The 27,539-nt window shown below is 31.9% G+C and overlaps 1 protein-coding gene across 1 annotated transcript; it reads left to right on the top strand.

Annotated features, from left to right (window-relative positions):
- Window positions 1-5: 5 nt before the first annotated feature.
- LOC140443371 (delta(14)-sterol reductase TM7SF2-like) lies at window positions 6-27,243 on the top strand. The gene is made up of 6 exons (XM_072534602.1): window positions 6-160; window positions 320-759; window positions 1,479-1,624; window positions 1,679-2,482; window positions 18,627-19,041; window positions 23,866-27,243. The coding sequence occupies exons 2-6, from the start codon at window positions 321-323 to the stop codon at window positions 24,141-24,143; spliced, it is 2,082 nt and encodes a 693-aa protein (XP_072390703.1). The 5' UTR covers window positions 6-160; window position 320; the 3' UTR covers window positions 24,144-27,243.
- The last annotated feature ends 296 nt before the right edge of the window (window positions 27,244-27,539 follow it).

Here is a 27,539-nt window from a genome sequence, read left to right as displayed (position 1 = left end):
GACTTGACGTTTTAAACAGCCAATCACAGTTATTATTTTGATCAGAGGTTTTATGGTTTTAACTTTAAGCGTCATTACACGGCGTCGCTTGCTTTTAACAGAGAAGTTCAGTGGAAAGTATTGCGATTGTGAGCAACGGAATTTTATTATAAAGTAAAAGGTTAGTACATTGATGTTCTCTTGAATGAATGCTGCGTTGGTAAATTTATTTGCATTTTAAAATATTCTATTTTCATCCTTAAACCAATATAACCTCATCTGAAGCCTCGTTGTTTACATTACAAAACGCTTTAAATATTTCAAAATCTTTTGGTTTTAGAATGACGAGCAAAGGAAAATCGAGTTCTAAAGTTGCTTCAGATAAAGTGAAAACGGAATCTACCACTCAAAGCAGTGGAACTCGTAAGATGAGTCCAGGAAGACCGCCGAAAAGTCCTGGAAGAACAAAAAGTCCTGCCAGACCGAAAAGTCCAGTGAGACCAAAAAGTCCAGTCAGAAGGAAGAGTCCAGGTAGACAAAGAAGTCCTGCAAGAACAAAAAGTCCAGCTAGACAAAAAAGTCCAAATAGAACAAGTCCCGCCAGAACTAAGTCAGAGACTAAGACAAGACTTCCTACTCCTACCAGAACTGAAAGGGTAAAAAGCCCATCTAGAGTTAAAAATGCGACCGCTACCCCAAAAACCTCTACTCCTATTCCGCTTGTATCAAAGAGATCTCCAATTAGAAGTACTAATGAGTTGCTTGTTGATAAAGAAAAAGGTAATCTTTTGGTTATAAATTGCAAATTTACAAGAAAGGGGAATGTCTTATTGAAATTTTGAAAATATGAGTTAGGAGCTTTTAAAAGTTAAAAACTTATTTTCTTGTAATTTATACCTTCAGTTGACACTAAACTGAGACATTTTTGTCAATCTCTTTTGCAACTCATTCTCTGTCCTCTGGTAGATTTTACTAACTAAATAATCAAATTTAAGAATATTACATTGAATTCACAGTTTAATATTTAACTGTTTGAGAATTATAGATCATTTTTAGTGAATTACAGATCATTTTTAGTGAATTACAGATTTACAAAAATATTTGAGCAACCAATTTCCAATACTTAAGTTTTTATTCACAACTACTACTGAGTGAATCTCATCCTTTTTTATATAAATCAACAAAAAGACAAAGGTTAAAAAAATTTTCTGCTGTATCATTTTTGTCATCAATGAAAGACATAAAATGAAAAAGGTACATATATAAGTAAAAAAAGTTACTGTTTATCTAAGGCCAACTCAAAAAATGAAAATAAAATAATTTTTTCTTTTAAAATCTGTAAAAAGTAGTAATTAATCTGTTACCTAGACCACTCTTAAATAAATTTTGATAATTTTAAATAAAGTTTATTAATTTATCTTTTTTATAAACCTTGCAATTGATTAAATTTCAGTAACAGACTTTCTATTGTTGTCATAACACCATGTAATCTATTTTAGAGATACAACCTAAGAAACAAAAAATTATTGTTGATACTGACACTGATTCTGACACTGCAGACAGTATCCCAGAAATTAAGGAAAAACCAAAAGCTACTGTTCGAGGGCGAACTAGGAATACAGATATTGAAGATAAAGATATCGAAGTAAGTTATAAGGTGTAATTATTGTTTACTTGTTCTAAATACTATTATTTCTAGGACTTGAAGAAAACTAGTGGTGCCGAACCTATAGATGCTGTTGGTCTTACGCGTAGGTTTACACGCTCTTCTCAAAATAAAGATATTGAGAGAATAGTTCATCTAAAACACTTTGACTCAGTCACCATAACAAAGCGTCTAGGTGAATTTTCTGATGATGATGAACTAATTGAGAAGAAGTCTCAAAAAGAAATTGATGAATATGTTGGAAACAAACAATTTGTTGAATTTGGTGGTATATATGGTGCCTTACTATTGATTCCATTAATACCCTTGTCTATAATAACTCTCTATACTTTTTGTACAGAATCTCGTTGTTCCTTTTTGGGTCAACCAAGCTTACACCATTTAAGATTGTATTCTACATTCTTTGACGCTAAATCCTTATTGGGTATTGCTGGCTATTTTCTTGTACTTGCTCTCTTAAGTGCTATTCCTGCAGGAGGTGCCAAAGTTAGTGGCCTTCCCAACAAATATAGTAAATTTGATTATGTATTAAATGGATTACTGAATTTCTTAATATTGTTCTTTATATTTCTGGGATTACAATTTAAAAAAATTGATGTAGCATCCTACATTGTTGATCATCTGTTCCAATTTTTGATTGGTTTTATTTCGTTAGGAATCATAACATCAGTTTTTACATATGTTAGGAGCTTTTATGTACCAATTAGTGCTCTCAATAAATTTGCTGTTGGGAAGAGCAGGATGTATGGATTTTTCATTGGCAGGGAATTGAATCCACGATTGTTTTCAGTAGTTGATTTGAAGCTGCTGTTTTTTAGAGCATCACTTATAGCTACAGTAAGTATTTTTAAATATGTATATTTTAATATTTTAAATATTTATGTATTTAACAAACATCTTGTTAACAACAAAACAGCTTTTTTAAGATAGGTAAAAGTTGATTAATTATTGGAAGCATAGCTTTCTTATCATGGGCTATGGATGGAATGCATTGATTGGTACAATGGATCATGTAGAGATGTGAAAAAAGGAAATGTAATGTAACGAAAGATCACACAACGCAATAAAATAAAGTAAAATAAAATAGAATTAAAACAATATAAAATTATACAATAAAATTGAATTGGATCAAATTAAATTATATTAAAAACCATCACTCCATTAGTAAACAATGAGAAAGATATGCTTCCTCTCCTCGGTCACTCCTGGAGTGTCACATTCCGTTTTTTTAGATAACTCCCACTTAGATTTTTGTATGAATTTCAACTTTAATGTCAAAGCATCTTTATTCTTTAAAAACAGGATTTTTCCTTGCTCTGCTGTCTTTTTCTCTATTTTCTGAAAAAACAAGCAAAACATTGTGAAGTGGTCTATATTTGAGAATTATTTTTATTGGTTTTTACTTATCTTCAAAAAATAATAGTTGATTTCAGTTACCTGTTGAACTAAGGTCCATGTTAACATTAATTATTACGAAAAATGAAGTTTACAAGTAGACTAATAAATTTAACAAAGATGCATGTTACAACTAATTGGACAATAAAATAATTCAAACTATAAACAGAATTATATTAATACAGTTAAAAAGAATACAAAATATATAAAAAATACTCATAACAATTGGGATAATTTGCTCTTTAAGGTACTTAACAGTATTCAAGTCAATGTAAGGTTTATTGCCACTGCTTAGAATCCTTGATCTTGCTGAGAATTTACTGTAAGTACATTTATGGTAATTAATAACAAAAGTTATCTGAGCCAGATACATATGAATTGAACCAAAACCAATACAACACAATTTTATTTTTCTGAATTAAAATTTTTTTTAACTATTATAAATTAAACGGATAAGATTAAGCTTATTTGATACTATGTGGTATTGCCAATTAATTAACAATGTCTTATACTTTTATTAACAACAATAATTATAAAATAAAACGTTTCGAGAGAAAAATTCTAAGGAAAATATATGGAGGAATCCAAAAACAGGGTTTGTGGCGTAGGCGCTACATTTTGAGTTATATAGAAGTTTTGAGGAACCTGACGTTGTAAAATGTATTAAATTAGCACAACTTCGATGGATAGGACATGTAATTAGGCGAGATGAAGATGCAACAATCAGAAAAATTTTGAAAAAGACGAGCCAGAGGAAGACCAAAACTTAGGTATCAAGATAACATAGAGGATAATCTAAAATCCATCGGAGTTAAAGCATGGAGAAGAGTTGCCAGAGACAGGGGCGAATGGAAGATTGTCCTGAAGAAGTCTTTGGCTCATAACGAGCTGTAATGCCACTGATGATGATGAATTATAAAATAAACAAAAAGAAAAAGTAATGTCTGGTACAAATTAATTGGACCAAATATTTAGTCAGCATTACCACTGTCTGGAGTCACCCTTATGATTTTAAAACAGCATCAATTCTTTTTGGCATAGTTGGCATCACCTACTAACGTTTGGCAGTAATCTGGTTGAAAGTATTCCAAATTTCCTGAACTTTACCCTTTAATAGAGGAATTGTGTAAACTCATGTAGTTTAAAATGCATTTTTCATCTGATACCAAAGAGTCTCGATAGGGGCTAGATCAGGACTGCTTGAAGACCATTTTAAAAAAGGAATGTTTAGTTCCTGAAACCATTATGTTACAGATTTAGCTGTATGACTGTGTCATTTTGTTGAAATATAAATTTTCCATTTGGTAGTTGAATTTTATTAATGGGCGGCAATAATTTTTTTTGTTAAATACTTTTGTACTTCCTAGCATTGACAACGCCATTCATTAAGAGGAGATGTTCATCTCCTTGACATGAGATACAACCCCAGACAATCACAGATATCAGGAACTTAACCTTCCTTTTGAGACAATCTGTCATACTCTTCCCCTGGCATTTGAATATCTTTACTTTACATTATCCTCAAACAAATGTCTTTAAATTTGTCCAATAACAGCATGGGCCCATTTTACAGCCAATTCTCAAGAAAAGATGTTGTTTAATAAGTACCTAAATAGCACGCTTGTCTCTTTCAGTAATCTCTTTAACTTTCGTTGTAACATAACCCATTTTTTTTAGATTGTGAAATTATATTTCGCATCAGTTCCTTGAGGAATATTTAAATTTTGAGCAATGTCCATAAAGTCCTTTGTTAATGGAATTTCATAAATAATTAGCTAAACACTTTCTGTGAACCATTTTGACAAGCAACTAAATTAATTCAACTGTAAACTAACTTCATAAATTATTTCTTCAACACGTACTTCAGGTGATGGTAAAATTAATTTGTGCCAGACATTACTTTTCCTCTTTATTTGTTTATAATTACTGTAGTTAATAAAAATATATATTGTTGATTAGTTGGCAAAACCACATAGTATCAAATAAGCTTAATCTAAACCGTTTAATTTATAATAATTATACAAATTCTAATTCAGAATAATAAAATTGTGTTGCATAATAGTTTTGTTCCAATTCATATGTGACTGGGATCATATAGCACATGTTTTTTGGAGACAACAATTCTGGACAGTCAAGGTTAGAATGAATTAGACTGCTTTTCGTTTCTATTTGTATAGATAATACCTACTTAACGGCATATTGATTTTGCATGCAAAGAATCTAATAAATTTAATTACTATTTAAATGGGAATAAGCCATAATTAAAGGTTAAAGTATGTTTATTGACGTTTCAATTTCCACTTCGAAAATCGTTCTCAAAATACAAACATTAGTAAAATATTTTATATACAATTTTCTAATAAATTTATTTTGCACTTTTTCGAAATTATTATGAATGTCATATGAAGGATTTCAGATGCTATAACAAGAGTAACGTATTAGGTTTTAATTGCTGTCACATTTTGAAATTCTGCTGTTTCTATAAATATAAGCCAATATCTTAGAAGCTATCAGCTTAGAAGAAATAACATGATCATAATGCACAGTAAAATTAATTTTTGATAAAGATAAAGTAAATCATAAATGAATGAAATTAGTTCTAGAAATATTCTAGTTGAAGTCCATTTAACAAGCAAGTGGTAACATGATATAATATTAAATTTGTCCAGATTAATTGACCTCTTTTATGTGATAGAGAATCAAGATCCATTTGGATCTCATTGCAAGTGAATAAGATTATTCTGAAGCTATTTTCGTATGGCATCTTAATGCAATTTATTACGCAAAAAAAAACGCAACGGAGAAAATTTTGGTCAAATTCAAAGTATTTCAATTTTTTTGTTTATCCCTATTTTGATGATTTTTTTAGCACACTGTGTATAAATTTATAAATTTTAATTTGGTATAGTCAGTTTTTTGATAAAATTTTATATTTCACTTATTGTATGGGGTTAATTAAAACGTGGTTTTATTATTCTAACTTTGAAACATCCTGTGGAATAATTCCGTTTGCGAATTTTCGTAAAACCTTATTTTTCGGTTGCAACCATGTCTCCTAAGCATTGTGTTTTTTGTGTCATGTCAAAATATGCCTTGGTTCATTTTATAGAGCCAAATGAATTTGCCACCCACAATTTAGGACTTTTTTAAATATGATTATTTTGGAGTTATTTTGTAATACGACGAGGTGGCTTTGGGAACTGTTATCATTATGTCATGTGGACACTTACATTTTGTTTACCTATGATTGATCATAGTTCTTAGTATCGAAGATTGTGCTAAAGCCATTGCTCTGACTTCTTTTATTGACAGATATTCTTTTAAGTTTTTACTTTTCATTTAATGTCTGTATTTTTTAGTCATTTTTCTATTGGCAGTGATCGAATTCAAAATTTCCGAGAATGTATGATAGACACGTGATTTCGGCTACTTTTGAATACTTACGAAGCGTGATTTGTGATTTATAGTTTCATTTAATATTTGCCAGAGGATAGAATAAATATGTACAGTCCATCTAATTTACTTACCGTTGCACGTCATTATCATTGACAGAGATCGAAGTTGACATAGTTGCCAAAGTATAAAAAAAACCTGAATCCATTTTAAATCAAATAGTTGTTGATTGATTGATTAAATATATGAATCAAAGAAGCTACTATCTCTTTACAACGCCTATTTAAATTCTTACGTGACATATTTGAAATAATACACACTAATTTTGTTCTAAAAAGAACAGATTTTATTAAATAGGTAAAAATATAAAACAAGAGGTATCCACAAGTACAAAAAGTGTCAACACTGCAACTGTCAAATAAGTGTTACCAATTTATGCCAAAATATCACCTTCGTTCGATTACAGTTACAGTGTGTTCCGAACAAATGTTCTTCATAAAAACGCTTTATAATGCATTTATACAAATTAAATAAAACATATTATTGTGTATTTCTTTTTAAGTTAACATTAATAGAAATCTTTAAATATTATTACTACGCGTATATAATAAAATATGACTAGTGGCTGTAATGCCAGTGTACTCGGCAAAGTGATTATAAAAAAGAACACACCTACCGCCTAAATATTTCGTGTTGGTATCATGTGACCTCACGGGGATGACGTGCAACGGTAAGTAAATTAGATGAAGTATATGATGACTAGAAACGAATTGATGGAGAGTAGTGAATCGATGTGAAGACTGCTATATCGTGACGCCCGCCTCAGTGTTTTACTATAGAGAAAAAGTAATACAGCGCCAGTATGGAAGGTTCGCTTCAAAATTGTTTTTTTTTGACCATGTAGGTATTAAAAGTTACTCGGATGATATTTTTAAATTAAAAGCCTACCAATGTAAATTGTTATAAAATAATTCGTAGTTGTAAAATACTTAAAAACGCCCACACGCATTTCCGGGAAATCATATGTGAACATGCAATCTTAAACAGTCAATCAAGATAATAGTTTTCGTAAAAATAATCTCTTCGCTGATATGTTTAAGCTCACGATTTCTTCAGGCTTCGTTATAGTTTTTGGTTTTTACGATCTCGACTGGACAAGTTTTAACCTTTCACTAGACGCAGTTTAATTTTGTGTATCGGTAGTAGCACACGGTCTACTACACCGGTCATAAAAATAGCCCTCTGGATGCATTTTGTTTAAATTTTAATAAAATAATCTATTGCTTGTAGTTTTTTTAACATTATTTATTATTATTGACATATTTTGCTTATTTAAAATGTTTATTTACGTAGCACAAAAAATAGTCCACAATTTTTGTAATAGTTTGATTTATTCTCTTTTTTACTAAACATATTACAGTTAATTTAAAATTAGAACATAACATATGATCATCATCACGTAGCGCTACAACCCTGGGTGGGTCTTGGCTGACTGTACAACTTTTTTCCAATTTGTTCGGTCTTCCATCAACCTAGGGTCAAATGGAATGTTCATTTTCCAGAGATCTGCTTGGATGTTATCTCTCCATCGCATTCTGGGACAACCGAGTGGTCTTTTGCCTGTGGGAATCTCCTCCCATACCAGTTTTACAAGTCTCTCGTTATGCAGTGTGTGCACGTGGCCTGCTCATCTTAGTCGCTGTGATTTAATTTCTTGGACAATATCGGCGTCATTGTAGAGTGCTTTTAATTCGATATTGGTTCTGATCTTATACTGGTTTCTGGTGATGTCATGGTGAGGTCCGAAAATTTTTCTAAGTATTTTTCGTTCAAAGCGTCTGAGCTTTTCTTCGTTTGCTTTGGTCATGGTCCAAGTTTCGCATCCGTATGTTATTACAGGTCTGACGATGGATTTATAGATTTTTATCTTTGAACTTCTTGTAAGATTTTTTGATTTTATGAGCTTATCCAGTGCGAATAGACAGCGGTTTCCAGATTGGATTCTGTCTTTTATTTCTTCAGTAACATCGTTGTCAGCTGTGATTACGGCCCCCGGATACTTGAAACGTTGTACTCTTTCGAAATTGAAGTTGTTGACCGTCACATTTTGTCCTATTCTGTCTCTTCGTGTCGTTCTATTTATACACATATATTTCGTCTTCTCTTCATTAATCTTCAGCCCTACTTCACTTGTTGCTCCTTCCACCTTGTTGAAGATGTCTTTCGTGGATAGGATGGAGTCTCCAACGAGATCTATGTCATTTGCATATGCGAGTAATAGCTTGGGACCTTGAACCGATAGCAATTCTGTTTTTATTTCGGCCGACCTCATGGCTTTCTCTAATACAAGGTTAAAAAGTAGTGGAGATAACGCATCACCCTTTTTGAGTCCACTGTTGATTTCAAAGCTGCCAGACAGTTTATTATTTACACGTACTTTAGATATTCCACCCTCCATACAGACTTTGGTCATCCGAATGAGTTTCTTTGATATTGAGAACTCCGCCATGGCATTCCATACTTGGCTTCTTTCTACGCTATCATATGCCTGTCGAAAATCTATGAAAAGATTGTGTATAGGTCTGTTATACTCCCATCCCTTTTCTAGAAGTTGTCTCAGCGTGAATAGTTGATCTATTGTTGATCTATTTGCCCTAAAACCGGCATGATATTCGCCTAGGACATTTTCAGAATAAGGGATTAGTCTACTCTATAATTCGCGCATTTTGTTTTGTCCCCTTTTTTGTGGATGGGCACTATTATGTTTTCCTTCCATCGTGCTGGTATCCTTTCTTCTAACCATATGTGCGTTATTAGCTGGTGGATTTGGCGATGTAGTGCGTCTACCCCATATTTCAAATGTCCTGCTGGTATCTCGTCCATACTCGGCGCTTTGTGATTTTTCAGCTTATTTAAGACCTTTTGGGTTTCTTCAAAGGAGGGATTTTTGACGGGCATGCCCGCTGTGATATAGATCTCTTCTTTGTGCTGTTCTTCCTTTATGATGTTTAGAAGGTCCCAAAATACTCTTTCCATTCTTCAGTTACTTCTTTACCGTCGATTATCATACGGCCTTGATTATCTCTCAGTGTATGGATGGAATTGGTTCTATGTCCTCTTTTCTCAGAGGAAATTGCTTTATAGAATTCTCTGGAGCCTGGTTTGGGCCGGTCTCTCCATAGCTTCATATTTTTGTTGTTCATAGTTCCTTTTTCTTTGTGCGTATTATTTTTCTTGTTTTCGGCAGTCGTCATATTCCTTTTTACTTTGGTCTGTTTGCAGTTGTATCCAAGTCTTCCTTACTGTTTGACTTTTTTCCAGCTGTTTATGTAACATAAAATATCAGTCTTCAAGAACTATCTTAAACAAAATAAGAACATTATTTCACTAAGACTTATCATAAAAAATATAGAGATGGCAAAAACATAATAAAATTAAGCCGGAATATTGTTACAGTCATTGAAAATTGGATTTACATGTTCCAAACAAAGAGACTTTTTACAAATCGAACAAAAATATTTCGTTTTTCGATTCTTTTTCCATCCAGTCACTACACCTCCCAATTGCTCCCGGAGTTCTTTGAACTGGCACGATATCTTCATCCAAATGACAGATCTCCTTTAGTCGAATCCTTATTGTCTTGGGTATATAGACATTTTGGCTTGGATTCGTCTGGTGGTTGTACATAAAGCTAAATGCTAAATTTGTCAAAACTTCTCGTCGGGTCTTTGTGGAATTTGGAATGTTACAATTGTAAAAAACAAAGGAATTAATTGCTGTAACATTTAAACAAAACAACAGAACAACAAAACAGGTCCGCTTTTGTCTAAGATATTAACGTTTATAGATTTTTAATTGATTCGTGGTGATGATATAGTATCTTCCAGATAAAAAGGACCAATCTTCAATTATGAAAATTAAACACGCGTGTTGGTTATGTCTAGCCGATTTGTTATACAAGCTAAACTTATGTGAAGAGACTAAGCAGCTAATCAATATAATCATTTCATTAAAAATAATCCCTTCAGACTTTGTTGGTTGTGGGAAAATTATTTAAAATACGGAATAATTCCTTAACATTCCCATCGTGAGTTTTTATCAGTAGAAATTTGTTTATTCGGTTTACTCAACTGTTTATTTATATTTTACCTTGTGGTTTTACACCAGATATGAATATCCTTGATAACGTTTTTATTATATTGATATGTGCAATTAAAATGCATGAAAGTTATGTAAATTAGATACCTATATCAGTGGCGGCTCGTGGCTTTAGAGACAAGGTCGGCAAGGTTTTTTTTTGTCTCAGATAGGTATACCGTCTAATAAAAAGACTTCAATCATCATAGGAGATTTTTTGTTTTTTCCTATAAATTAAGAACCTAAACATGTTTATAAATTAACTCTAGTCTACGTTGTTTGGAAGTAGCAAAATGGGTTATAACGTCATCGTAAAATTTATTAGAGTTTTGGAGAGATTTTAAAAGTTTTTTTCCTATTGACATTTGAGACAAGCTTGACATTCTCTCCTGTTTCATGGTGTTTCGGCAATACGTTTTTGATTCTTTTGAGACAATAGAAATCTCGTTCATTTGAGGCAGAAGTTGGTGGTAATCAGAGAATTAATGACAATAATTTATTAATTTCGGTAACAGTTTGTTGTAATGAATTGCAGTATATAAAATTATACATATCTTGTAACTTATCCCACCTTCCGAAAATATTTGGATCAGCATATAAAACTTTTAATTCATTTTCTAATTTTATTTTATTAAAGAATGATGGATAATTTTTAATTAAACTGTTTAATAAATATCTTGGAAATCCTTTGGCGTAACTTGTAAACTTTGAATCGTCAAAGAGGTCAAAATTTTGCAAATCTTCAAAATTCGAAAAACGAGTATTTATTTGCATAATAATAGTATCCAAAATTTCAAAACATACTCGTTTCTCGAGATCTGTTTCGGTGTCATGCCTTTGTCTTTTTTTGGGGGGTTCGGAAATATCAAGTGAGTCCAAAACGTCACTGCTTGTATACTGGAAATTACTATCATTACGAAAATCTCTGAGATTTTGCACCAGTTTTGTTATTCTACTTTTGAAATGAATAAAGTCAGTTAACTGATTTTGAACGACATTGAATCAGTTTGGGTAAACACTTTCTTAAAAATATTTAAAAGTATGTTAAAATAGTAATCATTTAACAAAGTTTTCAAATCGATTGCTTCACGGATCGAGATATCATCACTTTCAAAATCGTCGCATTCAATAATAAAATCAAAAACTTCCAAAAGCTGTTCACGAAAATCTGAGAATTGAGAATTGATCTGAATCTGAGAAAATCTGCTACAGTGAAAAGTAACCGAGATTTAAAACTCCATCGCGTCTGACAAACTGTTGACACTTTTTTCGAAACAAACTGTTCTAAAACATTAGTCCTTTTAGGCGAGCTTGAGAAAAATGAAACAAATCCGCTTAAACTGGCAAAAAAAAAGACATTGTTTAATTTTTTTACATGTATCCTGCAAAACTAAATTCATTCTATGCGCACGGCAGTGAGTAAATAAAGCTTGCGGTACAATAGTTTAAACTTTCGCCTGGAGACCATTCAATTCACCAGAGTTCACCATAAGTTTGCCCTACCAATTTATTTTTGATATCAAAAAATTTTTATTTGTCCTTTAAAACACCAAAAATATATTCTGCCTTATGGCTTTTACTCACGTCTGTAAAACCTAAAAATCTCTCATAAATATTACCACGTAACGCGTATCGAACAACAATTGATAATTGTGAATGACATGATATATTGGTAGTTTCATCTACTTCTAGTGAAAAGTAAATGGTTTCCTGAATCTCAGATTCAATAACGTTACTCAAAATGTAACTAATTGATTATATTAATTCATTTTGGGTTATTTTAGATACACCGCTAAATGTCTTCGAATCAGAAAGTAAATTAGAAAATTCCAAATCCAAATTATGTTTAATAGCATTTTCACGTTGGGAATTATCTAATGAAACATAGATATTTTGTTTTCCAAGTAAATCTAATTTAATCTGGCTGTATGTATGATCTTTCGAAATATCATGTTTCTGTAAAGCCCTAAATAATTCCTTTAAATTATCGTAACCAGATTCATACCACGGATTTTGATGTTTGCCCCTATTTGTCGAAAATAAAATGCAAGGCCAACAGAAAAGTTAGTTTTTTATTCCACTCCTGGTAAGCCATGAGTACTTGCTGTACCAATTATCTGAAAATGATCTATTACTTCCCTTACCCCCCGCACTAATATTTATAAGCCGGGACATTTTAGGCAAAGGACGACCCTTATTTTTAATAAACCCATTTTGCAAAATATAATTTACAATATCAGATTTATCAATACTTACAGTTTCTCCCATAGCTTGCATTTTTAGGTTAAATTATCTGAATTTGTTTACACTTTAATAAAAAAAAACTTCTAATATATCAAAAAACCCTTTAACCCTTAACTATTTACGGCAGTGGTAACGTATCACAGTATTACTTTAGAAAATAACAATAAATCCCAGAAAGAAGAGCCAGTCCGTGCACTAAATATCACTTCACTACTTACTGTACATAAGTACTTAGGAACTACTAAGTTCTTAAGTACTTATCCAGCCCGAAATAACATTTCATCCCGCGCTCGCAAGGTACAGTTTGCGGCCAATCCAAATGAGGCGTCGGCAAATTTAAATTTGCCGTACTTGGCAATTAAATACGTAAGGAGAGAAATGTATGTTTGGTTCATCAACTAATATTCCGTTGATTTTTACATGTATATCGTCAAGCTTGGGATCGGCTTGCCGACGAAACCCCTAAACGTGTATTTTTAAAAATTCACACAGGCGGATGGATGTCTCGGATTTCGGATCATTAATTTGAAAATTGTCTTACGCAGGGACCACTTAACGCTCAGATTGGACGAATTCTTTTATAAACCATGAATAAAATGTAGTCTTTATTATCTCACAGATATTTTTTTTATTTCACAGAAACAAATGACATCAACTTATTACCTGCCACAATTAATTATCGAAATACTGATTAAATTAAATATTAAAAAAAATCTATAATAGCTATAAAGGTGTGGGTCGGCACTGCCGACCTTGACCGGCCGCCACTGACCTATATATTAATATGTTGAATCAATTTTACTGTATTGCAAATTATGAGATAAGAATTTATCAACCTTTTCTCTTTGGTATTATTTAGAAATATATATGTATTCTTTTTATATAATGCATATGTGGTAAATAATTAAGATTAAGAGAAATTTTTAAATATTAATTTTTGTTGTCGTCAGCTTTTACTTTATTTTTTTTTTCGGGGTTGATATACACAATGAGTTTTATGTATAGAATGCGTTAATTACCTCGAAAACAGCTTGCACGATTTTTATAGATTTTGGTGTCTTTCTGGAGTCTTGTTATGCGGCGGATATTATGGTGGTATTTACATTGTTGTCAGATCTTCCGTTTTTTTGGAAATCTAAAGAACTTTATTATTTCAAATGGAACACTCTATATTTTTTACCTTTTGAAGTCCTTAAGAAATATTGATTATTTTTCATGTAATCTTTCCTATACCTAAATGCCATATTTTCGGAGTTATTGCTACATTTACTGAACACCAAATCAGTTGGTGGTTATCACTCCTTGGATTGCGTCCATTTTTTCGATCGGGTATCTGTATGTTCCCTTAAAAATGAAATCCTTTATCATCGACCTAGTGTCATAATAATTGAAAGCTATGCTAGAACAACGTTGTAAACGCCAAATCACATTTGTCGACAAATTGAAAAAAACACCTTATAATTGATTATTTTGAAAAAAATATATATATTTATGAGCGTAATATGATACGACTATAGGATGCATAACATTAATATCAACAAAAATAACCTTAGGTTATACAAAACAAGCATTTATGGACATAAATGCTATATTTTAATAAAACAACGTGTTAAATCCCCGTCGGTTAAAACGTTGTTTTAGAAATAAAAAATGAAGTACATGTGAAATTAAGAAACGTACATATTATTAACAAATTACTTATAAACATGTTTTATATGACGTACAAATCAAAATAATATTATTCACTGTTAAGATTTTGATAGTAGTTTACATATTGTAGTGGAATATATTCGGCAATATTTAATAAATTGGCATGTTTTTCTTTTTTAATTGGTAGTGGTCCTTCATAGCCTTCTGTAATTTCAGCAAGAGTGACTTCAGTTATAGGCGTTTTAGTTGAGTTTATAGAATAAGATGACTATGGTTGAATAGTGTCGTTGGATTTTCTTAACCGTATAATATTTGAATTGTCTGAGCTAATTTGTATCCACACTGAGTTATTTTGCACTTTGGATCTTTCCTTACTACATTTTCTGCGTTTGATATAATTTTTAAAAAATGTTTGATGCATGTAGATAACTTTAAATGGGTTTTTAACTCATAGCTATTGCAATCTGCAACGAGATATAAACCGATGAAAGTTTCTTGTTGCGTTCTATGAGGGCAAAGTCTCTATCACAGTGCAGAAAGCTGTGCCCACTAGTTAGAAACTTTTGCTAAATTTGGGTGAAGTATTTTTCTAACAGTAGTAGTCGAAGTAATGGAATATGACTTTCCAATTGTTATTTTGACATCTATCTAACCAAATAACAAGTTTTCTTTCTTGGCCTGGATCAAGACGATTGAAGTTTTCAGTTACCTATATAAAGTAGCAATGCTGGTGCTATCTCAATGGAGCCTCGATGCGCCATTACTTCGTTCCACAGCATCATTGTAGCAGTATTGTTCCCCATATTATGAACAGCGTAGTTATACGAAGAAAGTTGTCGCTGGTAGAAGATTGATGATTGAGTTAGATTAGGGCAAAAAAGAACTTGTTGCAAATCAGTACCTACATAAAGCGACATAATTAGCATTTACTTTTGCAATTTCATTATCTTGTCTTAATGTTTTGTAACCTGAATTTTACTTTCAATTTCTATTTTCTTTTTTTCACATTCATCGCTAGACTCCGACAAACTTTAGTTTGGGAATGTGACGTAGTGTTTCGCGTAGACAGGCGGATCGTTTCTACCAGTGGCGGACGGAAACCGGTAGCTTTAAAATAATTTTTTATAAGTATATTCAATAAAAGTGAAGAATGAATTTGTCAATTTTTATTTTCATAGTTTTTAATATTTATGAAGTTTATAGTCAGTTGTATTCGATAAAATAATGAGTAAAATATTAGGAGTACTTTAATAAATAACAAATTCCTCAATACTTACAATATTTATTACCATTGCCAGGAAGGAAGGAAAGGTTTCAACAACACAAAAAAATAAGTAATTTATTTTAACTAATTAAATAATGTATTTATTTTCTAGACAGTAATGATTGTAAAGACTTATATGTTATGTACACGCTTGTGACAACTAAGTGACAGGGAAAAGAAAAGTATTTTTAAGTGTGTAAAATTTAATTCCTAGCTGAGCACTTTCGGCTTACAAAGCCATCTTCAGTGCTATGGTCAATAATTTCAAAATACCACTATGAAGAGAGAGTGATCTCATGTATGAATAAAACAAAATCTTAACTTACTTATGCAGGTTTTTAATAAAATAAAAAACTGTGTTCGAAGTTTGAAGCTTTTAAATGTTTTGTTGTGAAAAATTAGTTTTAAAACGTTTAGAACGGTACAAAGGAATATCACACAGAAAACACGTTCATTCCGGAATTTGAATTACTATCTTCATTATCAGAAAGGCTTTCTTCGAATGAACCAGTATTAATAAAAAATTGTAAGTGGTCCAGCGTAGTGTCTAATAAATGTTCTTTTGCGATTTGAGTGTTATTTTTATTCGTGTTTACATATGTTAGCCCACTCTTCTATTAAAACTTCTGATTTTATTCTTGTTATATTTTCAACATCATTTATGTTAAATGTTGTATTATGAGTGGCCACTCTACCTTTTATCAAAGCCTTAACTATTTACCAATAATTGTAGGTTATCTTTTCTCGATGATGTAGAAGTCGTATATAATATTTTTGATGTTTTCCACTTCTCCTTTGCTCAATTTAATTTTTTTAAACGAGAACGTTTTCTTTTTGGGCTTGTACACGATGAACTAGTCGCTCCATTTTTATTTACTTCTCTACCTTCTTTTCTTATTTTGGTTAAGGTGTTTTTACTTATATCTGTAGCTGCTAGAATTCTATCCCTATAATTTACTTACTTACTTACTTACCCCTATAATTACCAATGTTAAATGTTACTAGATGAAAATACTGAGAAACAAAATGTACATTAATCATATTTACTTACATAATCCATATTGAGATCGGTCATTTTCTGTTTCAAGCAAATAGTATAAAGTATCTGATGAAACATCGTACATAGGTAATAACAAGAAAATAAAATGTCATTGACAATACTTACGTCAATTTCCTTAAAAGTATTAACCGGTTTTCGATTGCTTCGAAATATGTCGCCTCTTGTTCCATAAATGTAGTAACATTATAAATTATTGCCTTTCCTTGCTATTTAATCCCAGCCCTTTTGTTCCTATCTCTTTAGAAGCCATATTATTAAATAACTATTATTAATAACTAAATTTAACACACTATAAATACACTAAATGACTTAATAATTCACTAATTACTACTATCAATATACTTAGCACTAATCTAAAATAACATAATAAAATATCCAACACGATCAAATCAACAAGTCAAACACTCTCTGCGATACAACTACGACACTGACAAACAGCAAACTGGCCGTTTCCATGGCAACACTAGTAAACAAGAATCACTGCGCATCGTCAGTGCGCAGTGATTATATAAGACATATTCCCAAACTAAAGTTTGTCGGAGTCTAGCAGAAGAAAGTTTGATAAAGAGCTTGTCACAATTATGAACAAGTATCTGATCTGGGAAGTCCAAAACGCAAGTTGAATTTACTTTTAAAAATGTCGTGGTGTGTTCGTAGAGATTTTTTATCAAGGTACATTTTTAAAAATAATCTGTACATTTTTGAGATGCTTAAATCAGCTGGAAGGCAACTTTATAAGAAGCATTTCTGCTATAATGATTTTCTTGTTGCGGAAATGACCTAATATGTTCGCATATTTTCTCTCCATCTGTTATCATGAGTTTTTTTGAGACGTTAATATGTTTGCCACGCTGATCATTTAAATTTACTCCTGCTTTCATTTTATCAACAAGATACTGGAGTCTTCTAGCGGTTATTGAAAATATATAACATACCGTTGCTTTAACAACCCTTATGTTTTCTACTGTATATTTCACTGTACACTGACGACGAGATTGCTTCTTTAACCCTTCTACTTTTTGGCTCTTGCAGCGAAAAATACTGAGATAAAAATTTTTTTATTGGCCATTGTAACTAGTTCTCTAAACGTTTTGAATAGTTTTGCGTGATTGCCCACTAATAATAACTCAGCAGAACAAACCGTAGCAGACTGCTTACATTTACAAATACGCACCTAAAATAAATATTGTTTTAAAACATGAAACTAGTTTAGATTACTTTAACTTAGGGCAACTTAGAGCTTCTTTGAGCACTTCTCTAGACGAAACGTACGAATCGCCAGGATCTCTGCAACGTTTTCTAATATTCTGCTTACACTTATCAATGTAAAGCTTTTGTGTTTTCCCTCTGTTAATTTGGGTAATCACTGACTTGGTTATACTAACATCCGTTTTAGCTTGAAATGACAAATTACACGATTGAAATCGTTGACTTACAAAACACGTGCAGAAAATTTGGCGCGAAACACGACCCACTTTAACACATAAAACGTTGTTACACCGAAAGTTGAAGGTTGACTAATTTTCAAACTGTCAAAACATGCAAGTTATGTATACAAACATTAGTTTGTATTTTGAGAACGATTTCCGAAGTGAAATTGAAACGTCAGGCTTATTCCCATTTAAAAAGTAATTACTTTAAAATGTCACAAGAAAATAACTTCAGAACAATATTAAAAAAACTCTTATTTCAATGAAATTTTATTGGGTGGTCACTGCACAAGTGAACCAATGGAGAAACCGCCACTGTAGTTGGCTAATAAACATGTTTATATTTCTAATACTTTGCAACATGTTTTTATATTAATTAAATTTTTATATAACGCATTTTATTTTCAGATATTCATCGATTTGGCGTTTCTCTTAAAAACGTTGGAACCCACATTTAAAATTGAAAATTTAGATAATACATTTACAATTGGACCAAAACTACTATCCATTAAACCTACCATCCTAACATTCACTCTCCTTCACGTTTATTACTTCCTTGATTCTATAATTTTCGAATCAACCTGGTTGACTTCCTTTACCCACCAACAAGAAGGATGTGGATATCTGCTGATTATGTCATACTGTACCTCTCCATTCTTCAATGTACTCTTGATGAAGTACGTCACAGAAAATAATGTAGAATTACCGACGTGGCAATTGGTGATTTGTGGACTGGTGTATGCTTTAGGATTATTCATATACAGAAAAAGTAACAATTTGAAGGGTGCTTTTAGAAAGAATCCTTACAGTCCTGGACTATCTAGTGAGTATTATTTTGTTTTTTTTTTAATATTCGCTCCGTGCGTGACTGACGCGACATCTACCGCATTAATCTTGACAGTTTTGGACCTCCCAATTTGAGGTTAAATTAGTTTTTTAATAATATTTTTTCAGTTTATGTACAAAATAAATTTAGTAATAAAAACTGGGTTTCTAAAAATTCATCAACTTTATCTTTTCAACCCCAAACAGAAAAGAAAGGGAAAAATCTAGTACTGACAAATCAAGTTTTTGCATGTGGAAGAGCATGTAATTAAAAACAATAATAGTAAAAATTATGATATAAAAGCTAAAGTCATCAGGCAGGCTGCAGTTAGCTTGAAGCCTTATGAAATGTCATTTAAGGTAAATTATTTAAATTTTTCCTATTTCAATTGCATAAAAATAAAATTATGTGATATTTACTTTTTCATATTAATAGCACGAATCCATCTTTTTCTTTTGTGTAATTTATATGTATTCTTTGGAAAACTATAAAAACTACACTCACTATTTTTGCTATTATCAGCACAATTAAATACGCAACATGTATTTGCACCCATTTTTGATAAAATTTATGCGTAAAAAAATCCAAAAGGTCCAATTTTGTCATATTTCGCCGCTGCGCACGCTGGCATCGTTTCAAGGTACCCCTACCATAGTCACGCACGGAGCGAATAGCAAACTAGTTTTTATGTTTTTAATAATAAAGCAGGTTTTTTTGGCTGCCAAGGCATTTGAAAGCGTATTGATAAGCTTCAACGATGATTTCTATTCCTGATCAATTCTAATTTTCAAAACACAATTCGTTTACTATGCTTTTAAATTTGAACAAGCTTGTCGACTTGGAACCAAAGAAGGATACATCAATATATCAAATTATTAATGAAATGACGTTCCGGGCGGTGATTGTATTGTCAGTTCTTAAAGTGAAAATAGTGAATCCTATGATTCATAAAATAAAAAAGTCTTTTAGGCCCATTGCTGGATGGATAATTTCCATCGTTTTCTCTTTTTAGCTGTCAGCTTCCAATCTCTGATTCCCATCTCTCTGATATCTTCCACTATATCACTCCATTTTTTTCTTGGTCTTCCTCTCTTTTTTGCCCTCAGGTACTCTCCAATCAATATTCTTGAATTGTCTATTACCTTGCATTCTTTCTAGATGTCCGAGCCAACCTAGTCTACGGTTTTTCACTACTTTGGTTATTACAATCGGTACAATTCTACATTATTTCGTCTTCTCCATTCTCCCTCTACTACTTTTCCACCAAACATTCTGCGAAGTTACTTTCGTTCCTATACTTCCAATTTGTTTTATATGGTTTTGTTCATAGTCCATGTCTCGGCAGTGTGTAGCATAGTGGGTCTAATTACAGTTTTGTATACTCTTATTTTTGTATTATGAGATATATCTTTGGCCTTAATTATTTTAGTTCATGGCCACAGTACATAGATATGTTGCTTTTCGTCAGTTTCGGGTTGATTTCAGTTTCTTCCTTACATGTCTAGTCGATAAGGTACCTAAGTACATATATTCGTCCGCTTTCTTGAATTCTACAACTGATCCATTCTCCACCTCTAATTTAAAGGAGCCCCTGGTGTTTATTCCTTTTTTTGCTCGACATTTCCACATGCTTTGATTTGTTAATAAACTTTCAGTCCCATTTTAGAGCTTTCCCGAGAATAGTCTTTTTGCTATACTTGCCAGTTATTTTCCATTTCTTACAGTGAGAACCGATTCATTTCTATTTATTCCACCAACCCTTGCATTTTTTTCTAGAACTGAATAGCAAGGTAGACAACGGGTCCACTTGGCGAACATCTTTTTTTACTTCGAATTCTTGTGAGCCTGTACCATTGCACTTCACAGCACAAATGGTTTTTCTAATTGTCATTTTTTACTAATCTTACTATTTTTTCTGGTACTTAGAATTCTTTTAGCGTTTCTACTAACCCATCAAAGCCTTAATTAATTTTTTTGTTAAACTGTTGGTTTTTTACCAAGTTTAGGTTAGGAAAAATACAAATAAACAGAAAAACCTATTAAATTTTATTTGTTTATCGAATATATGACATTACAAACTGTGACCATATGGTAACACTAGGTCAAAATACTATAAAAATATTATAAGATTTACTCTTTATGAAATATGGCAAAGCATCCAATGCAGAGTCAAATATCGCATTTCTCACATTGCGTACGTCCTACTGAGCAGCACCCTTCTTCTGCGCACCACCTTCGTTTTTTGTTAGGAACAGGTATAATGATATGGTTAATACCATCTTACGTAATGTTGTCAGAGATTCTGTTAAAAGAGACTATTTCTACTTGTTGGTCTACCAGGTCTAATGAGAAGGTTTCTGAATTTGGTAAGGTAAGTCGTCGCGATTTCACGTCGAAAATTCAAATTAGTTGTCGGTCTTCTTGAACACTTATAAAGTATCCACGAATTTTGCACTGCAGCATCAATTAACCATGTAAGTATAGTCCAATATCATTTCTTACTACGAATACTACTACGAACAACATGTGGGTGAGGAACTTGGACTTTTTTTTTCAGAATGTGAATAACGTTTTACTTATTGAATTGGATGCACACCGTATGGACATAATTTTTTTATCGACAAGTGGAACATCTTGTGGTATTCTGTTCTCTCTTATTGTTCCTGTGACACCATATCCTTTTTCTTTTAAATACACCATTAAATTGAATCCAGTAAAAAGGTTATCTACATCTCCAGCTTTTGTTGTGGCAAAGTGTCCAACATCGAGACAAGGGGAGCGGCTGTCTTTCAAAATGCAAGTTTGTAAAAATCGTTCGAATCTGTACTTTCCCTTGATAGATCTCAAAATTTACAAGATAACTAGTTTCGGAGTTAAGGCAGCATACTTTATAACCGAATCTTATCGGTTTTCCTCTAATGAATTGTTTACAATTATTGCGACCATAATATTTCACGATCGACTCATCATAATTCATATTTTCAGTTGGTTGATAATATTTGAGAAAAGAACTCTGTAATTTTTTGATTACTGGTCTAAATTTCCATATTTTATCATTTAAATCCATTGCGTATTATCAGCACAGTGCATGAAACGCATTATTTGGATAAACCTGTCGCGACGCATTGCATCCTTCACCATTTTATTGGAAATGTCTGCTCCATTGCCCAATAAAACCTTTTTCCAAGAAGACAGTTGTATCCAGACACAATCAAAATACCCAAAAAACATTTGAGCTCGCCCAAGGTAATCTTCGGATCAGGACAATTCACAAAAAGAGCGTATTTTCTGGTTTCGTCTAAAATATGGCCTAGCATTTCGTTGTCGAAAAACAATTCAAATAAATTTATAGGGCTCATATTTTTAAATGGAGAGTAGTCTGCTTTGGGGAAGTCGGATATTTTTACAAAATCTCCATCGATCCAAGTTCTTTTAGTATACTTTTTTCAAGTTAGTGATTTTAAAAAACTAGTATTAGGTTCTGTATCAAGTCATGACATACGTGGTGTTTCCTTATCTTCCATCTCATTAAAAACCCTATTATCTTCTGGTGCACCATCAAAATAACCCAGCTCGGCTTCTGCTAATAATTGTCTTCGGGACAGATTATCTACAAATCCACCATTATCCTCGTCAGCCGAATCTTCATTAGTCAAAACATTTGGAGGTGGACTTGCCGGAAAGTCTTAATAGTACACTAATAATACTACTTACTCAAATCTCGGTTCCATAATTTGCACATTCATTAATACGCATGAATTCACAAAGCTAAACTATGCTTTCCTTCCAAACTTTTGAATGTAATACAGTAACAAATTGAATACACTGACATCTAGTAACGAAAAGTTGAACTGCGAATAGATTTCTAGCGTTAAGTTGAGCTACAATCAGCATTAATTGATGGCGTGTTTGCGTAACCAAGTGGTCACACAAGGCGTTGATGGGTTAATTTCTTTCTGTCTATTGTATCGTAGGGGGCCTTGTAGTCAATGAAAAGTACTTGTGCTGAAATGTTGTTTTCATAGCGATTGATCAGGAGTTGTTTAAACATAAAAATTTGATCGATTGTTGATCTTCCCTTGCGAAATCCTCTCTCGTATTTTCCTAGATTCTTCTCCACATATATTTCTAGTCGTTTTTTGATTAGTATGGCGAACACTTTGTATATTACTTCTAACAAGGATATTCCTCTTTAGTTTGCGCATTCAGTTATATCTCGCTTTTTGTGTATAGGTATTATAATGGACTTTCTTAGGCGTCCCACACTTCTACTATTAACTCACGAAGTTGGTTTCGTAAAGCCTCTCCTTCATATTTTAAGTTCTCTGCTACAATTCCTCCCCCCCCCCTCCCCCGGCTTTTTGATTTTTCATATCTTTTTTTATTTCTTCATATTCTTCTCTTTTGGAATTTGGTATTTCTTCTACTACTATTTGGGGTTAAGAGAAATGCTACAATATTCGTTGGATGATTGAAGGACTTATGACATCACATGGCTTGTTAAGATTTTTCCGATTTTATCTGTAAAATTTTTAATATATGGTAAGAAAGTTTACCTTTTGGTTCTCGTTAGTTTTTAAAAAATCGCTTTATTTCTCTTGGAGCATAATCGTTTAGGACTACTGCATATAAATCCCGATAACAATCTACTTTTGGTTCCTTGCTGTGGAATATCGTTCATATACAAATAAATACGTTGTTGCTTTATATGTTAGCTTTTAGACATTCATCAGTTGGATTTAAGAGATATAGTATTCTTTTTGTGTTATAACTCTGAAGAAATTTTACATTTAAAAAATATATTACAATTTTATTTTCCAGGTTTGGAAACAATTCCGACTTCTCAAGGAAAGAAGATATTAGCTTCTGGTTTATGGGGACGTATCAGACATCCAAACTATGTCGGAGATATTATCATACATCTGGCTTGGATACCTTTTGTCTTATGCACTTTGCCACTCGTTACAATTGCGTTGACAATCTTAATTTTGTTACACCGATCAATACGAGATAACTCACACTGTAAACAGAAATACGGAGCAGCATGGGACAGGTACCGCAACAGAGTTAGATATGCCCTGTTGCCAAAGGTATATTAACAGAAATATGATTTTTTGCTGTTGTCATTATTTTTATGAGTTATAAAAAGGTAATTATAAAACATACAATTTCTGTAGTGAGGTTGGAATTATTATAAATAAAAATGTTTTGTTTAGTGTGTATGTGAGTTTAGCAGAATAATAAAAAAATCTGTAAGAGTGATTTATTAAGGTACAAAAATGGCAATTTTATATTTTTATATGAACAAAATTTCTGATTTTGTGAATGTTTTAATACATTAAACGAAAAGAATCTAATATTGCGAATTTGAAGTCAAAATTTTAATTTTTGACTCGGTTGCCATAACCTTGACTTCATTTTAAGAGGATCTAAGAATACCATGAACTGTAATTATTTGGATTGTTATATAATCTGTACGGATTCTTGCTGAAAATGTTCAGTTTCACTTATGATATTTTTAGATCCATCAATTATAAAAATATATTATCTGTGTAATAGAATGGTAAATGATTTTAGGTTTACCTATTATCTTATGTATTATTATAATGACAATAGTATTTTGCAGTAAATTTGGTATGTTACATATCTCAAGAGCTCAGATCGTATTTTAAATTTATCTTGTGCAAACATATAATTAGTAAAATAATGATCGCTGGTGTAGCTCCATATTTAGTAAAAGGGAAATTCAAATTATTTACTGTACTTATGTTGTGTGGACATAATCTATCCTTGGCTGTTGGAAAATTACAAGATCAAACAATTATTATTTTGTCTGTTTCTGTTGTGTCAACAATATAGTCTTTGCTCTATAAGAGCATCCCGCGATGCTCAATACCGTCGGTTGGAGTCACCTTAACGCAACCTTCAATTTCCACCTAGTACTTTCTACTTGTAGCCTGTAACATATCAGTGTGCATTTGTATTGCTAGAAACGTGGATATTTACATTTTTTTTGCAAACATTTTGTGAAAAAGAAGAGAAAATACTGGATGTATCCTTACCTCTATTCTGGGTTATTAAAAGGTACTTTCCGTTTAAGGTTTATTGAGTTATAAATTATGCAGTACATTTTTAGTCGCGCTAGTGTGAATATACACTTATCTGAGGAATGCCATGCAGAAAGTAAGGATTGTCCATAAATGTCTTAACAATAATGTTTAAGTACTTAAGTACATGACTGAGACTTTTAGAATAATTATGATGTTGTGATCTTAGATGATGAAAAAAAGTATTTTGTTGAAATGTAGATTGTTCAAAATTTTGCGTGATACCAGCACCAACTGCTTATAGCCATTCTAGAAACGCTATTTTACATAAAATAACCTAAAACTAACAAGCGTTGGCGTAGTTGAGAACAGTTTTCTTTATAGTCACGTTACTGACCACCCACAACGTCGTCGACTTAACGTTGACGTTGGATGGTGTGCGTACTGTAACTTGATTCATGACTCATGACGGATCTATATATATATATATATATATATATATATATATATATATATATAATGAAGGTTATGTTTACTAAGAGATTTACGTAAGTTTGTGTATACTTCTTAGTAAATAAAGAACTACTGTCATACAATGTATGTGTCAAAAAAATGACTTGATAGTTGATAATTTGAATTTTCTATAATATATACGTATATAATAGCTTTATTGAATTATATTTTTGACATGATTTAACATTTAAAGATGATATATGTACATTTGAACTTGTAAATGTTTTGTATGACGTGATTATTAAAAACTAATCAATTTAATTCAACTTGTATAAAACAAATTTGTGTTTATACGGGGATTTTAATAGATTTGAATCTTTTTTACTGTGTATTGTTTGAACAATTAAATTGATTGGAAATAAAATCACTAGAGTTGTTTGTATTGGAAAAGAGCATTTTGAGTACAATTCTTTCATCTTTTTATGTTCATCTTTTTGGTCCTAATGTAGACCAAATATTTTCATTATTCGTAGAACACTTTGAGAGGATTGTTTGTGGAGTATATTTATGTTCTCTATAGAGTTAATTATATAGTTTTATTAGTACAATCTAAAAGATATTTCCTTTAAATTTATAAAATAGTATATATATTTTGTGTAATATTTACACATTTAAAAATATGTATTATGATGGTACTGAATTTAAAGAATCTGCAAGTATGGTCATGAAAAGCTTGGTTTTAACAAAGCTTGAAAAATTGAATTTTTAAATTTAATATTATATGAGTAGTTCAATGGCAAAAAAATAATTATCTCTCTGTAAGTGGCACATAATATTGATCTTTTTCATATTAAGTAAAAATTATTATTATTTCAATGTCTAAAATATTCATCGAAGCAATATTGTAGAGATGTAGAAGGAAATGATATAGTGTCGAGGTCAGATGGTAGCTCAATATTAAGATGGCTCAAAAACTGACTTCTGGAGAAGACTCATCATAGGGAGAAAGAATATAAATGAGAAATAGTGATCACAATCACATTAAATGTGGAGGAATGATCACAAACCATAGGGACCAAATTAAAAACTGGGAAATGGAACAGAAAATTCTTGGACCCACTAGAGTAATCAGTTCATTATATAATTTTATAGTCATTTTAAAGTAATACATTCTCATTGGGGTGATTTCTTGTAAGAAGTCTAACCCAATTTTATGAAACTCTCCCTTTATTAACTGTTGTCTTACAATAGGGTACACACCCAGTATGAAATTTCTTGAAGTGTTCTTCAAAGGCACTCTAGAGCAGTTGCAATGCATGCTTTTCCTGTTAATTTCATTTCTATACAAATTTCATGCTACAAAATATGGTTCATTTGCATAGACAGGGATTAGTCAATAGACTCTTCGTCTAAATGTATTAACTTTCGACACCACAATAATTGCTCATATATTTAGACTGCAGACACCATTCCGTTATAAAAATATTGTAAATGGCAGGTGACAAGATATTGCCTCTCTCTTCAGTCCTGACCCCGCGGAGAGAATGTGGTGGTCATCGTGATGTCATGTATTGTCTGTTTCTAAAGATCTTTGTCTCTGGTCATTTCTTTTAACTCATGCATAGATCTTTTGCATATTCCTGTAATTTGGTCGATCCATCTTGTTGGGAATCTTCCTCATGGTCTTCGGCCTTCTACCTTTCCTTGGATAGTAAGTCTTTCCATGTTTTCTGTATCTGCTCTCATAAAAAGTTATTAGAAATTCACAAATTGCGCCTAACATATGGTCAACTGTGGTCCTTCAAAACATGGATAGTTTAAAACTGAATCACCATTCGTTATGAAAAACTAAACAAAAGCTTAGAAAAGATCATTAGCTATAGCCACATTCAGAATCTAGATAAAAGCTGGTTACCATTAAGTGTAGATTTATCAAAATGATCTGTTCAGCACCGTACAGTGTCGTACCCTCAGAATATTTTCAAGAAAGAAATT

The sequence above is a fragment of the Diabrotica undecimpunctata genome, chromosome 6, assembly GCF_040954645.1.
Source record: "Diabrotica undecimpunctata isolate CICGRU chromosome 6, icDiaUnde3, whole genome shotgun sequence".
Classification (NCBI taxonomy): Eukaryota; Metazoa; Arthropoda; class Insecta; order Coleoptera; family Chrysomelidae; genus Diabrotica; species Diabrotica undecimpunctata.
This window is presented reverse-complemented; position numbering and strand designations above follow the sequence as displayed.